Here is a 14749-nt window from a genome sequence, read left to right on the forward strand (position 1 = left end):
CAATATATTTTGCAACATGCAGCCTTTTCCAGATGCAGGCATTATTCTCTCAGATATTTCAGACCACTATCCTATATTTGCACTTTGTTCATTGGCACAGAAACAAGAATCCGGTCCACACCATAATAAGAACCAGCGAAAAATTACCCCAAGAAATGTGAATAATTTTAAAGCTAAACTTGGAAATGTTGATTGGACCATGGTCTTAAATGAAGAGGACGTAAATATATCTTATGAGAAATTTTGGAATATCTTTATTCAACTGTACAATGAAGCTTTCCCGATACAGAATCGCAAACTCTCTAGTTATAAAAAGACTCGTCGAATGCCTTGGGTTAACTCTACTCTTTTGAAATCAATTAACAGGAAAAATAGGCTATTCTACAAATACAAATGTATCCCCACAAATAAAAATCGCATGAAGTACACAAATTATAAAAAATACTTTGACAAACCTGCTTCGGAATGCTAAAAAAGAGTATTATTGTAAACAGTTTACTTCCTGTAACTGAGATATTAAAGGGACATGGAGAACCATAAAGAATGTACTTAATAGTTCACCAAATTCACGAAATATCTCTAAAATTAAGAGCCATGGAGCAGCAACTGAAAACAAACAAACTATTGCCGAAATATTTAATGACTTTTTTACCAATATTGGGCCAGATTTGGCTCGATCTATACCAACGTCGGCAAGATCATTTGATTGCTTTTTGAATAATCCCAACCCCACTACACTATTTATGGTACCAACCAATGAACAAGAATTAACTGAAATTGTGAAAAATTTAAAGATTAAAAAGACCCCAGGTTATGACGATATTACCAATAAGTTACTGAAAAGTGTCATTAAAGACATAATCGTACCTGTAACTCATATTATGAATATGTCAATGTTAAATGGGATAGTACCTGGACAAATGAAGATAGCAAAAGTTGTACTGATCCTCTAGAACGTAGTAATTACAGACCGATCTCTCTCCTCACTACTTTATCAAAGATTCTTGAAAAACTGATCTACACTCGAACATTTAATTTTTTCACACGTTGTGGAATTTTGGCGGACTCTCAGTTTGGATTTCGAAAGAAACATTCTACTTCTCATGCTATACTACTTTTTATTAATAAAATTGCGTCTGCTCTTGACGACCGCTGTCATACTGTAGGATTATTTTTGGATTTTTCCAAGGCATTTGACACGATTGATCATAACATTTTGTTTAAAAAACTTCAGCATTATGGTGTCAGGGGTAAGGCGTTGGAGTGGTACAAAAGTTACCTCAGTAGTCGTACACAGTTCGTTTCATTAAATGGGATTGCATCGAGTGTCAAGCCTGTCACGTGCGGTGTTCCTCAGGGATCTCTTTTAGGGCCTCTACTATTCATAACATATATAAATGACTTCAAATTTTCATCCACACTATTGTCATTTATACTATACGCAGATGACTCAAGCATATTTTATTCTCATCAGAATCCTCAAATTCTTGTTGAAACTGTAAATTCGGAACTTGAGAATATTGCACAATGGATTTTTGCGAATAGACTGTCACTGAACTTGGACAAAACTAATTTCATATTATTTAGCAATTCAATCTCCGATTTACCTGGAGATATTTGTTTTAACAATGTTAAAATTAAGAAAGTAAAATCGACCAAGTTTCTTGGCCTGTTTATCGATGATAAAATGTCCTGGAAAATACATACAAATTATTTGTGTTCATTACTATCAAGAAATGCTGGTGTTATATACAAACTGAAACCTATGTTCCCAACATATGTATTGCAAATGTTGTACTCCACTTTAATGTTGCCCTACTTGAACTATGGTATTCTTGCCTGGGGTAGTTCATTGAAACTTCAACTGGACAAAATCCTGGTTGTTCAAAAAAGAGCAATACGAACAATTTGCAATGTACCTATTCGTACTCACTCGAGCCCTCTTTTCTTTAATACTAAAGTACTGAGAGTTCGGGATATTTTTAATTTACAATTAGGCTGCCTCATGTTTCAGCTGAATAACATCAAACTGCCCCAGGCACTATCTTATTTGTTTAAGAAAAGAAATCAAGTCCACGAATATTCTACCCGACAGGCGTTTTCCTATCACCTTCCTAGAACGAGAACAAGCTTTGCTCAAAATACCTTAATTTATACAGGTCCTAAGTTCTGGAATTCTCTCGATTCTGTGATTAAAAGGTCTGTAAGTGTTCATGTATTCAGAAGAAAATTGAAAAGTTATTATTTGAATACATATTGTCATTCCTGATTCTTGACTATTCTTGTCTCCAAACTGTATACTTATTATGTTCATTACAATGAGTACCTATAAACGGTATGACCATACCAACTATGTTTATAATATACTCATATGGAGAACAAACTATATTGTAATATTGTTTCAATAAGCTGCAGATATATTCCCTTCCCTTTTCCTTGTCTTTTGTAGTTTCTGTGAGTATCGGTTCATGTATCCCTGTAATCTCCCTTTCCCTGTTTTAGCGTGTATTTGTATTTTATAAACTTTACTTTAGTTAATTGTGTCATGTTTAGTTTAAGGAGCCTATCCACAACAAGCTCTGCTTTTCCATAGGCTCCGCCACTGTATCTCTTAAGTTAAACTTAATGGACAATATTCTGAATAGTGTGTACCGGTATTGTATGTACATGTATAAAATAATCATTTTATGTTGTTACACTCTTTGTAAAATGAGATATTGTGGAAACCAATAAACTATCTAAACTATCTTCTTTTTTTTTTTTTTTGAGGCGTGTTTATGTTTTAAGTGAGAGAAAGAAAGTCACATGGCAAAACCAGCAGACAAAGACACTGGGTATGTGAAAGAGAAAGAGAGAGAGAGAGGCCAGGATGAAACGAGGGAGAGAGAGAGAGAGAGAGGATGAGAGAAGGGGTAGTCTCTTCAGAAAAGAGATTTAAAAATAATGAGAGAGAGCAAGAGAAAGACAGAGAGAGAGAAACACACACACACAGTGAGACACAGGGAGACAGTAGGCGGGACGAGAGCGTATCATCTGTTGGGCTATAACCCCAAATCTCACTCTCTTTTGCTCTCCATTTTTCTCTATATATTTATATATATATATATATATATCTCTCCACCCCTTCTTTCTCTCTCTCTCTCTCTCTCTCTCTCTCTCTCTTTCTATCTCTCTCTCTCTCTTTCTCTCTCTCTCTTTCTCTTTTCCTCTCTGGGGAAAAGGGGGTAGGTAAACCGTTTGATGAGTTAATAGACAAAAAAACAGTATCGAGAAGGAGGGATAGAGGTTAACCTAAAAGTCAACCTTGCATAGACATCCGCTAGTTACTATAGGTACACACCTTGTTTTTGGAAATACAATGTTTCTTATTTGTGCATCAGCATGCTTTTTAGTATATAAAATGGAAGCAAAAATATATTAAAGAGCGCAGAGATCTACTATACACCACATAGCTCTTCACATTAGCAAATCACCTGCATTTAATTTTCGTTCATAACTACGGTTTTAGAGGCACATACAATGTGTTATCATGTAGTAGTTATGATAATAAAATGAGATTGGCATTTGTCTTCCTTTCTACTTGTGCACTCATATTGTCTAAATATGGGCTAGGCACTAACGTGCATCCCTTGAATCTAAATGTGGAAACTCGTTCATATGACATTCCGTTGCGTGCCTACCTGAAAGCGAACAATGATACTTGCTGGTCTGAACAGATTATCGGATTGGGTAGATGAAAAGAATATCATCACCTTTGACCTTTGACATGTCATGCTTTCACACGGTTAAACATTTTGTAATACTCGGTAAGCTATGAAGGTATGACGTAGTGGTTAGGGACATGCTGTGGTACTGATAGATTCGATACGACATACGGAAATGTATTCGGGCAGATGAGAAGTTATAAGTTTAAAGTCTTTATTTGTATTAGCAATTACACTGCAAACTATACTTGTTTGTCGAATTAGAATTGTGCACCCTGAGCCCCCTCACCAATTCTCTTAATTTTCAAATTAATTCCATTTAATTACACACCAAACAAAATGAAAAATATACACACACCTTTCTTGCTCAAAACATATCAATCTTTTTTTTCTTGTTTTAAATATTATTTTTAGGAGGCCCCTGCGATTTAAAGGTGTTTGCTAAAATGAAAAGAAAAATAAATCTGAAACATTGTGTATTATGAAAGAATCTTTCGAATTAACAAAGTGTGCTAATTAGCTTGTGTGGTAGCGGCAACTAACTACAAAACTAAGCATGGTGTACTCTATTATATTAAACAGAGGGCTAAAATAAACGCCCCTTGACGAGTATTAGTATTTGGTTAATTAAATTTCATGGAAACCTTAAACTACCTTGAGTTTGATGACTTAAGAAGGATATTTAGATTATCTACATGTTGGTATCAATTTAAACGGAATTGGGATTATTTGACGTCAAAAATTTAAGTGAAAAACACGTTTTTTTGTGTTGTTGTTGGGGGGGGGGGAGTATTCTCGAAATATCATTTTGTTAATTAATCCCGATTCCATTGAAACTGGTATCATTTTTGTTGTCTTCATATGACACAAAACTCATGGTAGTTTAAGATTTCCATAAAAATGTTCTTGACCAAATACTATTATTTATCAAAAAGGCCGTGTTTTAGGACGCCCCTCAGATTTACGAGTGTTAGCCACCGATTAAGAAAAAGAAATCCTCTAAAATATATAAACAGGCATCGAACGTTAGCGAAGTTATCATGCCTGTCTCCTATATTGGTTGACTTTAGTGCTGAGTTTAGAAAGGACGCGCTACAATACAAATGTAATGTACCCATATGGTACGTATTATTCTACAAGACAAAGCAGTGCGTGTTATCTGTAACAAGTCCTGGAGATACCATACTGATGTTTTATTCATCGAAAATAATTTATTTAACATAAAAGATATATATCGTTAGAACCTCGGTAAGTTTATGTACCAGTAACATGATAATACGCTCCCCCTAATCTTTAATGTAATATTCATCAAAATTAAACTCTACACAAATACCCCACACCCCAATCTGATAAATTCCATCTGCCATTTATTAGAACTATACTCGCCAAATCCATATTCACTTACGCAGGCCTGAAGCTTTGGACTATTCTTGATGATAGCATCAGGAATGCCCCTAGTTTAAATTATTTAAATTTAAATTCAAAAATCTCTTATACGTAAGTATCAATTGTCATCTCTCCCTCATTCAAAATATTTTACTCAATAATATACTCTATTAGATCATCATTTATGTTGTACTACCATCCGTATTCTGTTCGGTCCGTGTTTTGTGTAGCAAGAGCCCTAACCTCTCTCGTTCCTTATCTTCCTTCTTTCCCTGTCACTTTCACTCATTTTATTCTGTCTATCCAGTTTATGTATCTGTCCGCTCGCTTATAATTGATATACTATTTTTGCACATATAACTTATAGGGAGCTGCAATGTACTAGCCTATCTTTTTAGCAGTCCCCTCCACGGCTAACTTGTTTTATATGCCTGCTGTACACTGGGGACCAATTACAATTACAAATACATTTTAAAGTGTTATTTGTTTACTATGTACAATGCAATTCCATATATTTCATCTCATTTTGTTGAAAATGGAAATAAGCGAAATAAATTAAATTAATCCTTAATCGCCTTACTCAATATGAATATATCAGTCATAATATACTCACGAGCAACATGAGTAGAAAGCAGAATAATAAAGAAAAGATAATATGATATGCTTGATATTGTATTCTTTGTTTATGCCTTCCTATTTATTTTGTCTCCACCCCTCGTACATAATTATCTTTGTATCTCTGTTTTTCCTGATCCGCTTTTCTATTTCTTCTATGTTTTCTATGTCTCCTCAAGTAATTTCTCTAATTAAATTTGTATTATTGTTAACAATGCAGGTTACTTGCTAACATCTGCTTTTCATCATGGCGTCCAAGTTCCCAGAAGAAGGAGATGAAAAGGTCAAGCTACGCCCTAGGAGAGGTCATGACATGACATGGTCATGTGACAAACACGGGGAGCCAATCAAATTCTACTGCAAAGAAGACAACATACCCGTTTGTCATCCATGCGCTACCAAAGAGCATTGCCACAAACCATGTGAGCTAGACGACATCGAGGATGTCATCTTGGAGAGGAGGAGGGAACTGGATGACAAGCAGCAAGAGATAGAGGAAATGAAGAAACAACTGAAAACGCTCGACTCTAAACTAGAGTCCACTGCAACCTCTGCAAGTAACCATTTCCAATCAGTCAACGATGATATTAAGGTGGCGTTCGACGACAAATTAAAGATTGTGAAAGACAAGGAGAAACGATCGATTCGTTCGATCGACGAGGAGGCGGATGAAGAAATACAAATAATTAATGAAAAGAGGGAAAGACGGATCAAATTATGTCACGAAGAAGCAGAACAGCAACAACTAACCATCAAAGAAAGCCAGGCAAAAGTCGAATCAGAGACAAAGGCAATCAGCGAGGTGGTTGCTAAACAGATTAAAGAACTCACAAGTAAGAATCAGCATGCAATCAGCACATTGGATAATATTGATTCCAAGATCAAGCGAATACAAAAAGATGACAAAACATTGGTGAATGAAGCTCCTCAAGTACTTGCATCCCTAGATGATAATACAAGTTCAAGTGTGCATCAAGATGATTCCGATTGTCTTGACCAAATACAGCGTGAAGTTCAGAAAGTGAAGTTTGTCGAGGGTAAAGTAGGTAGGGAAAACTACGGGAGAATCGATGGCTATATCGGTAAATGGGAGCTTGTCAAGTCAATCCACATTCCATCGATCGTTAAATCACCTTTAGTGCGTGGTTTGATCAGTGATAATGAGATATGTGTGCGGGACGTAGATAACAATGCTACTTATGTAACAACTATTAGCACTGAACACACAGAGAAATTCACTGAAGGAGATAGTAAGGTGAGCATTACATCATGCGCCCCCATATACAGTGAGGTGATAGTATGTGGTAAGGAGAGACGAGACTGCACGGGTGACAGCTTGGATGGATGCATCACTCTCTATGACAGACAATGGAAGGTGATTAGAGACATCAGCATACCGATGAATAACCGCTCTGATGTAACTGATATTACTTGTGTGGACGTTGATGTTGACAGTGATGGGATGATCCTCGCTGCTCAGTACGATGCGTCTAATATCTACGTCATCAACCCTGATGATGGTAAGATACTAAACACTGTTACAATGCAGGGCAAGGTGGTGAGGGGTGGGATACAAGCCTTGTCATCAGGTGATATCGTTGTGGAGACAGAGCAGGATGAATTCACTGTCATTTCACGATCAGGGGAACAGAAGGCTGTCATACACTGTGATGAGGGGTGTGGGTCATGGTATCGAGTTGACAAACTGACAGACACACTCTACGTCAAATACACGGATATAGAGCTTGATATATACGCGGTTGATCAGGTGTCATGTGATGGCATCATCCAGGCAAGGAGGATCGTGGAATACAAGGGATCAGGTCGAGACTGCATTAACCCATTCCTCGTAACTCCTTCTGGCAACCTTGTAGCTTGTAACGGAGACACATTTTTTGTGTACAAGAAGAGTTTCATCGTGTAAAGCAATACAGATATCAAACTTTCCTTGATTTCTCCCACTTGTAATTAACCCTTATGTTGACTGTGGGCTCATTCGATTCTCATATACCTTATTTGAGAAAGTATACTTAATGTTTAATTGTAAATTCAATTCTGAGGAACAGTTTTTAAATAAAATAATAAGCAGAATAACCCCCCCCCCCCCCCCCCCCAGAACAAGGGACTGTTTAAGTAAGTGTTATCTCGACCAGTAATATTTCAATTTATCTTTGTAAACGTATCAACCCCTTCTCTGTTGTTTGGTGTCAGTGTTCTGTTCTCTCAGTATTTACGTGTTTTTGTATCTGTACTTGTCCACATGTAAAACTGTTGTTACTGTGTATTCATGCAGGACGCCTCTATCGCCCAATTGTTTGCTTATTGCGACAAACCGAAAATGCAATGTTATATTGAGATTTTGACTGTACTTCATTGGCCGAGTTAGCTGATATGCCATTCTTTTCTTTAAAGTAGCTTGGCGAAGAAATTTCACATAATCACTCAAAATGGGCAAATTATACATGTCCGGATAGCGTAGACCAATATGAAGACACACATTCTGCTCTAAAGTCTTGTAAATATAAATGAAATGCGGTAAGAAGCTTTTTCCAAGAACCTTCTCAGAACTTCAATTCCTGGCTTGAACATTTTGTTCGCGCAGTAGGCCGATTATGACGTCCCTGGTTGGGCACGATCGCAATTCTAGGCCTCAAGCTCGCCTCTCGCACAGCTCGCGTGCGGTATTTTGCATAACTATACGTATACATTATCCATTATCCATTATCTTTGCATGCTTCATATCCTAACCAGAAAGTGGAATAACAATCTCTAGAAATCATGTAATTAAATGATATTAAGCAAGTTTATGTAATATAATACGAGGGGTGTAATTCTATTTGTCCAAATACCCTTCCGTTCTGTGTAATTTGCTGAGATCTTTTGTATTTGTTCGGTCATCATGGCGTGATAGTGATTGCTGTTGATTATATACGGAGACCATGATCGCGAGCGTCCTCTTGCATTTGTATGATGTCCTGCAGCTGCAGTTCTTTATTAATGGTGCATATATGTAATTGATTTTCGCCAAATATAATCTCACATCTAATCATCTTTGTTTTACTATCCGTGAAATTTGCCAAAAAGCCCCACACATCCCGAAAAATTAGAAAATGTCTCGCCAGGTCATGACAGATCAATCGCCAGTTGAGCGGGGTCGGGGGAGCTGAGCGGCAGCTGGCAGCTCGGCCAGCTCGCGCTGATATGCTATCACTTGACCTGCACCAGCATCGACGCCGTCTTCTCCGAATTGTTCTCTTTCTTCCATCTCTCCTACATCCCCATCATCATCATCATCACTATCACTACCAGTAACACTGTTTTGGAGCTGTGCTCATCAACTTCGAATTCTAAATCGAGTAAAACCTCTTCTTCGAGCTCGGACATTTTGATCAGATATTTAGCGTTCGAGTGGCGTTTGTATACGTATAATGCATGCAGGCGAGAGTTGTGTGAGAGCTTGAGGATCGCACTCTCGCTCATGTGCCCAACCTCCTACGTCACAAATCGTACGCCACAATAGCGGGCCGATCAAGGGCGGAATAATCGGGTAGTAATTTCACCACTTTTAAAAGCAGATAAGTCATATCTGTAACAATTTTTGAAAACTGAATATAAACCATTAGAAAGATTGTAACATTAAAGATAAACTTGAGTACAGGTAATGCGATTGCATTATGAAAGAAAAGGTGTGGAATGGATCAGAAAAGTTGATCATATAGCATGTAAGTAATGGTGTGTAATGCAAGGATCTAGAGTCATCAAAATCATCATAAATTTGGCAGAGTCTTGGTAAAGTAACAATCACTTAATACACATATAGATGTATATGGGACAACACACATGGTATCGGGGCTAGTACTACCCTGATTTCCTTATCTTTCTATGCTCATTACTCAGCCAGTATACATTTTCTTCCAAAATTGTTTGGCACATGACATATATTTGTAATCTTGAACATTCAGTGTAAGTTTCGTTAGATTCTGTGAGAATTCATTTTATTTTTTTACCAGAACTCAAGTTTATCTTTAACTTTGCAATGATACCAACAGTATTAAGGTTAAAAGCCTTTTGAAACCTTCGCTCAGCTACTTTACATGATGATGACCTTTTTTATTCAAGTTTCAAGTTTCAAGAGTTTATTTGTTTCACATTTCACAAACCAAAAATCACATAATTGACAAAACGAGAACATTATTTTATTAATTCTTTGAAAAAACGTCGAAATCAATTTGTTCTGGTTCTGTTCTGGTGGGCTACTGCATAAACACCTCAGCTGGGATGTAACATGCAGACGCAGTTGACTGAGCATAGTATTCTTCATTTCTGAATTGGGCTCTAGCAATTATTGCCCCCATGTTGAGCTTTGGTAAGTTTATTTAAAGGCTACAAGGGTGGGGGTATTTCTAACATGGGTCGGGAGAACGTTCCATTCGGGGAATTTCCTAGGATATAGAGAGTGTTTATAGCAGTCCTTTTACAGCGGGTAACTTCTTGAATGATACTGAAGAGCGTATTCTTGTAGATACCCCTACTCCAGATGATCTGTTTTGGTAGTGGTCAGTATCAACGGCAATTAAGTTGTGGATGGATTTGTAGAGGAAAGTCAACCTCTGTGCTGCTCTTCTGCGCTCCAATGGTGGTCATTTCAGATAGGAGATCATCTTAGAGACGCTGCTCCGGCGTTCATGACGGTTCAAGACGAATTTTGTTGAACTCTGTCGAGTTGTTTTATGTATTTCTTCTGATAAGGGTCCCAAAATGAGGCACAGTACTCAAGTCGTGGCCTGACGAGAGTTTTATAGGAAACTACTTTTACCTTGGGAGAGCAGCTAAAGAGGTTTCTCCGAAATAATCCAAGCATCCGATTTTCCCTTGATGTAACGCTTTGGATGTGCCCAGCTGAGTTTACTGTCAAGTTCTACCCCAAAATATGCGTGCTCTAGTACGACTTCCAAAACGGAATCCCCCATTCGATACTGTGTTTCGATTATCTTGTTTTTGTGAGTACCATGCAATGCATAACATTTTGTTTTGTTGAAATTCATTTTCCAGCGTTGTTCCCAAACAACCAGGCGATTGGTGTCTCTCTGTAGATCTACACTATCTTGGTTGCTCTTTATCTGCCTATACATGATGCAATCGTCGGCAAAAAGTCGGACGTTATTCCGTCAGATATGTCCTTTATGTACATGAGAAACAGCGAAGGGCATAATACAGTGCCCTGCGGTACTCCTGACGTGACGTGTATGGAAGATGAGGAGGCACCATCAAGAACAACTTGTTGAGATCTTTTTGTGAGGAAGTTTTTAATCCATACGTGCAACGATCCTTGGATTCCGGCATGATGAAGTTTTAGGGGGAGTTTCTCATGTGGGACCATATCAAATGTCCATGATAATGATGTCGACTTGGCTTTATTCATTCAACATCTTGGCAAGATCATTGACGGTCAAGGCTAGCTGGGTCTCACATGAGTGACCCCTACGGAAGCCATGCTGTTTGTCGTTCAGGTAATCGATTTCCTCTAGGTGGGGCATTACGCTATGTTCCAAAATCTTGCATGGGATCGAGGTCAACGACACAGAACGGTAGTTAGCTAGTTCCGAACGATTACCTTTCTTGTACAGGGGAGTGACATTTGCTCGTAACCAGTCTCTTGAAAGTTCACCAGTAGATATCGATTTGTGATAAATAATGGTTAAGATAGGTGCAATGCTACTGGTACATTCTTTAAGAATGTTTGGAACAGACGCCTTCCGTGTATCAAGTCCTCGCAGAAGTTTCTCTACACCCTGAACCGTCACATTAATGGCCGGCATGGCTTTACATGTAGATCCTGGTAGTACACTTGGTATGTTTTCACGATCCTCCCTTGTGAAGACGCATTCAAATTGATCTTTTAATGCATTTGCTTTTTCACTTACAAATGGTGCTGCTATCCCGTCCCTTGTGTTTAAGGGTGCTACCCCTGAAAAGTTTTGTCTAGAGTTCTTGATGAAGCGCCAAAAGGGTTTGGTATCACCAGATTCCAGACTCTCCCCGACGTTGTAGATGAAAGGAAAGTTGACCAAGCTTTACGGATACTACGATCAGTTGCCCGACGAAATGATTTATATTCATTCCAGTGTTGTTGGTGATTCGTCTTCTTAGCTTCATCATACATCCGTTATTTCCGACGAATCATTCTTACATGAGACCCCTTTAACCATGGTAACTGAATGCTGTTTTTAGACAATTTATTCGGAATGTTCTCTTCGATTGAGGAGAGAAGAACGTTTTTGAAGTTATCCCATATGTCATCTACACTAGAGCGTGTAATGATATCACCATTAAAGGGAATTTGCAAAGTCCTGAATATCATTGTTGATCTGTTCAAATTTTCCCTTGTTATACAAGTACCATTTCCTACGGGGGGGGGGGGGGGGCTTTGACCCTTTGTGGAGTGAGTAGTGCATCAATCAAAACAATATCATGATCACCCAGTCCTGGCAACATATCTATATTCTGAACAAAAGTTTATGTGTTCGTAAATACTAAGTCGAAAATATTTTCATTCCTTGTTGGTTCATTTACCATTTGTCTGAGATTTAGTTCTGTTGCTAATTCTAGCATTTGCTTACTAACTGCCGGATACCTGCCTCCCGGTACGAAGCAGTTTTTTTGCCCAATCTACATCTGGAAAATTAAAATCTCCTGAAAACCAAATGTGACTGTTAAGGGGGATTCTGTGAAGGATCTGCTAGAGTTCCTCAATACATTGCTGGTCTTTATTTGTGTTACTGCTATTAGGTCTGTAAACAACCCCAAAATATGTAGCTTGACTACCTTTCATGTGGATACTTGCAAATAGCGTTTCACAAGACTGGGAGCAGAGATTTGATTCTTCTTTACTAATTAAGTCATCTCTAATAGCTAGAAGAACACCGCCACCAGTGGTATTCGTTTTCCTATCTGTCATAAACAGTTGGTAGGTTGGGGGTAGGATTTCATTACTGAATACAGTTTTATCTAACCAGGTTTCAGCACAAAAAAAATAACATCTGGTTTCTCCTTTTCAACAAGAGCTTGAAATTGTATTGGGATTTTATTTCCTCTTTTTCCTCTGCCCCAAAAAACGATTTTGCTAGTTACGCCACTTCCCCTGAAAGGTGAGCCCACCGAAATATTTGCCCCCCCCCCCATATTTTAAGCTGCGCCTAAAAATAACAACACCAATAACACCAACATGAGCCGCAACAACAGCAATAACTACAACAGAAACAACACAAACAACAAATATCACCATGTGGCTTTGTTTGGATTGCGTTATAACAGGTAACAGTTATTCGTAAAACACATTAACAGTTTCCCTTTTCGTAAGGGTCTGGCGCATAGCAGAAGTGTGTATTTATAGTACATGTTTTAATGTTATGAATTGTTGTTTTTCTTCTTTCAGCTGCCAGATAAAAATGTATGTATATGATCAATAGTTGCTAAGGTTTGATGTTTATGTATTGTACTTTTCAAAGAGGGGAAGAGGCCTACGTGATATTGGTCTAGGCCTGGCTGCTAATCTTTACTCCATGGGAGCATTGTATATATTTTGTTGTAGAAATAACGATAATGATCATGATAATAAAAATAGTAGCATTAATGATTAATAAATAAAATAGCAAGGTAATGTAGTAAGTGAAGTATAAGTAGTAGACATAGTATCAGTAGCAGCAGCAGTAGTAATAATTACAAGTATGATACTAGTTGTAATAGTAAAGACGTATTTGTTTATATTGCAATGGCTCTTTGTAATGCAGAGTGGACAACAACAATTCATAATAAAGATAAAGACATGATTATGTATTTGTGTTATTTTTGCATAACAATGGCATAATTAACTTTAGTAAATGTATTATATCTTAAAAGGAGAAATTATTTGATGTACATCGTGGTTTGGACTTATTAATGTGAGAGTTTAGGTTATATTATGAATGTTTGTATAAATATCATCCAAATTGTGATGCAGAAGATCTTTTTTCTCATTTAAGTGAAGAACATTTTCAAGGTCTCACAGAAGAAGAGTGTATTTCCTTAGAGGGAGAAATTTCTTACAGTGAAATTGAATATGCATTACAGAATATGAAAAATAATAAAGCTCCTGGCCAGGATGGATTTACTGTGGAATTTTTCTTTGAAGAATTAGGCATTTATATGATGCGTAATATGAATTGTGCTTACACTTCTGGAAAATTATGTATCTCGCAAAATATTGGTTTGATAACATTACTTCCTAAAGGTGACAAAGTGAGACACTTTATCAAAATTTGGAGACTAATTTCTTTGTTGAATGTTGTTTATAAAATAGTACCAAGCTGTATTGATACGAGACTACAAAAGATATTACCTCGCATTACTGGACGATTTGTTGGTGAAAATATTAGAATTTGATGTGACATAATTGCTTATACTGAAAAAGAAAATGATTTTGTTAATTGATTTTGAAAAAGCATTCGATTCTGTTTCTCACCACTTTTTGTATAAAACACTTTCCCTTTTTTTAAGTTTATTAGTTCATTTATAAAGTGTATAAAGATATTGTATAGTGATGCATACTCTAGTGTTATGGTTAATGGGCAAATAACATCCAGATTTCGTGTAGGAAAGGGATGTAGTCAAGGGGATTCAAACTATCCATACTTGTTATTGTTGTGCGCCGAAATTCTTGGGATGTTAATTCGAAATTCACACTTTGTGAAAGGAAATTATGTGGGTTTAAAGGAATTAACGATCCTTCAGTATGCAGATGATACAATATTGTTTCTTGATGGCACAGCTGCTAGTTTCTGTAATGCACTACATATTTTGGACTTATTCGGAAATTGTAGTGGGCTGAAGATCAATATCCAAAAAACAAACGCAATTTGGATTGGGGCCTCAAAATGTAATGAAGATATAGAATTTGAAGGAAGACAAGTGAATTGTGTACATAATGAATTTTTTTTCGTTATCTTGATGCTGACTTTCATGTTGCTTTTGACAAAATACCAGATTATAACTATGCTAGAATTTTT

General features: G+C 37.2%; 1 protein-coding gene across 1 annotated transcript; it reads left to right on the top strand.

Annotated features, from left to right (window-relative positions):
* Positions 1 to 5952: 5952 nt before the first annotated feature.
* On the top strand, positions 5953 to 7629 carry LOC105446460. The gene has a single exon (XM_011683354.1). It carries the CDS (start codon positions 5953 to 5955, stop codon positions 7627 to 7629), a length of 1677 nt encoding a protein of 558 aa, XP_011681656.1.
* The last annotated feature ends 7120 nt before the right edge of the window (positions 7630 to 14749 follow it).

Source organism: Strongylocentrotus purpuratus, unplaced genomic scaffold (genome assembly GCF_000002235.5).
Source record: "Strongylocentrotus purpuratus isolate Spur 01 unplaced genomic scaffold, Spur_5.0 spur5_scaffold_20, whole genome shotgun sequence".
In the NCBI taxonomy this organism is placed as follows: Eukaryota; Metazoa; Echinodermata; class Echinoidea; order Camarodonta; family Strongylocentrotidae; genus Strongylocentrotus; species Strongylocentrotus purpuratus.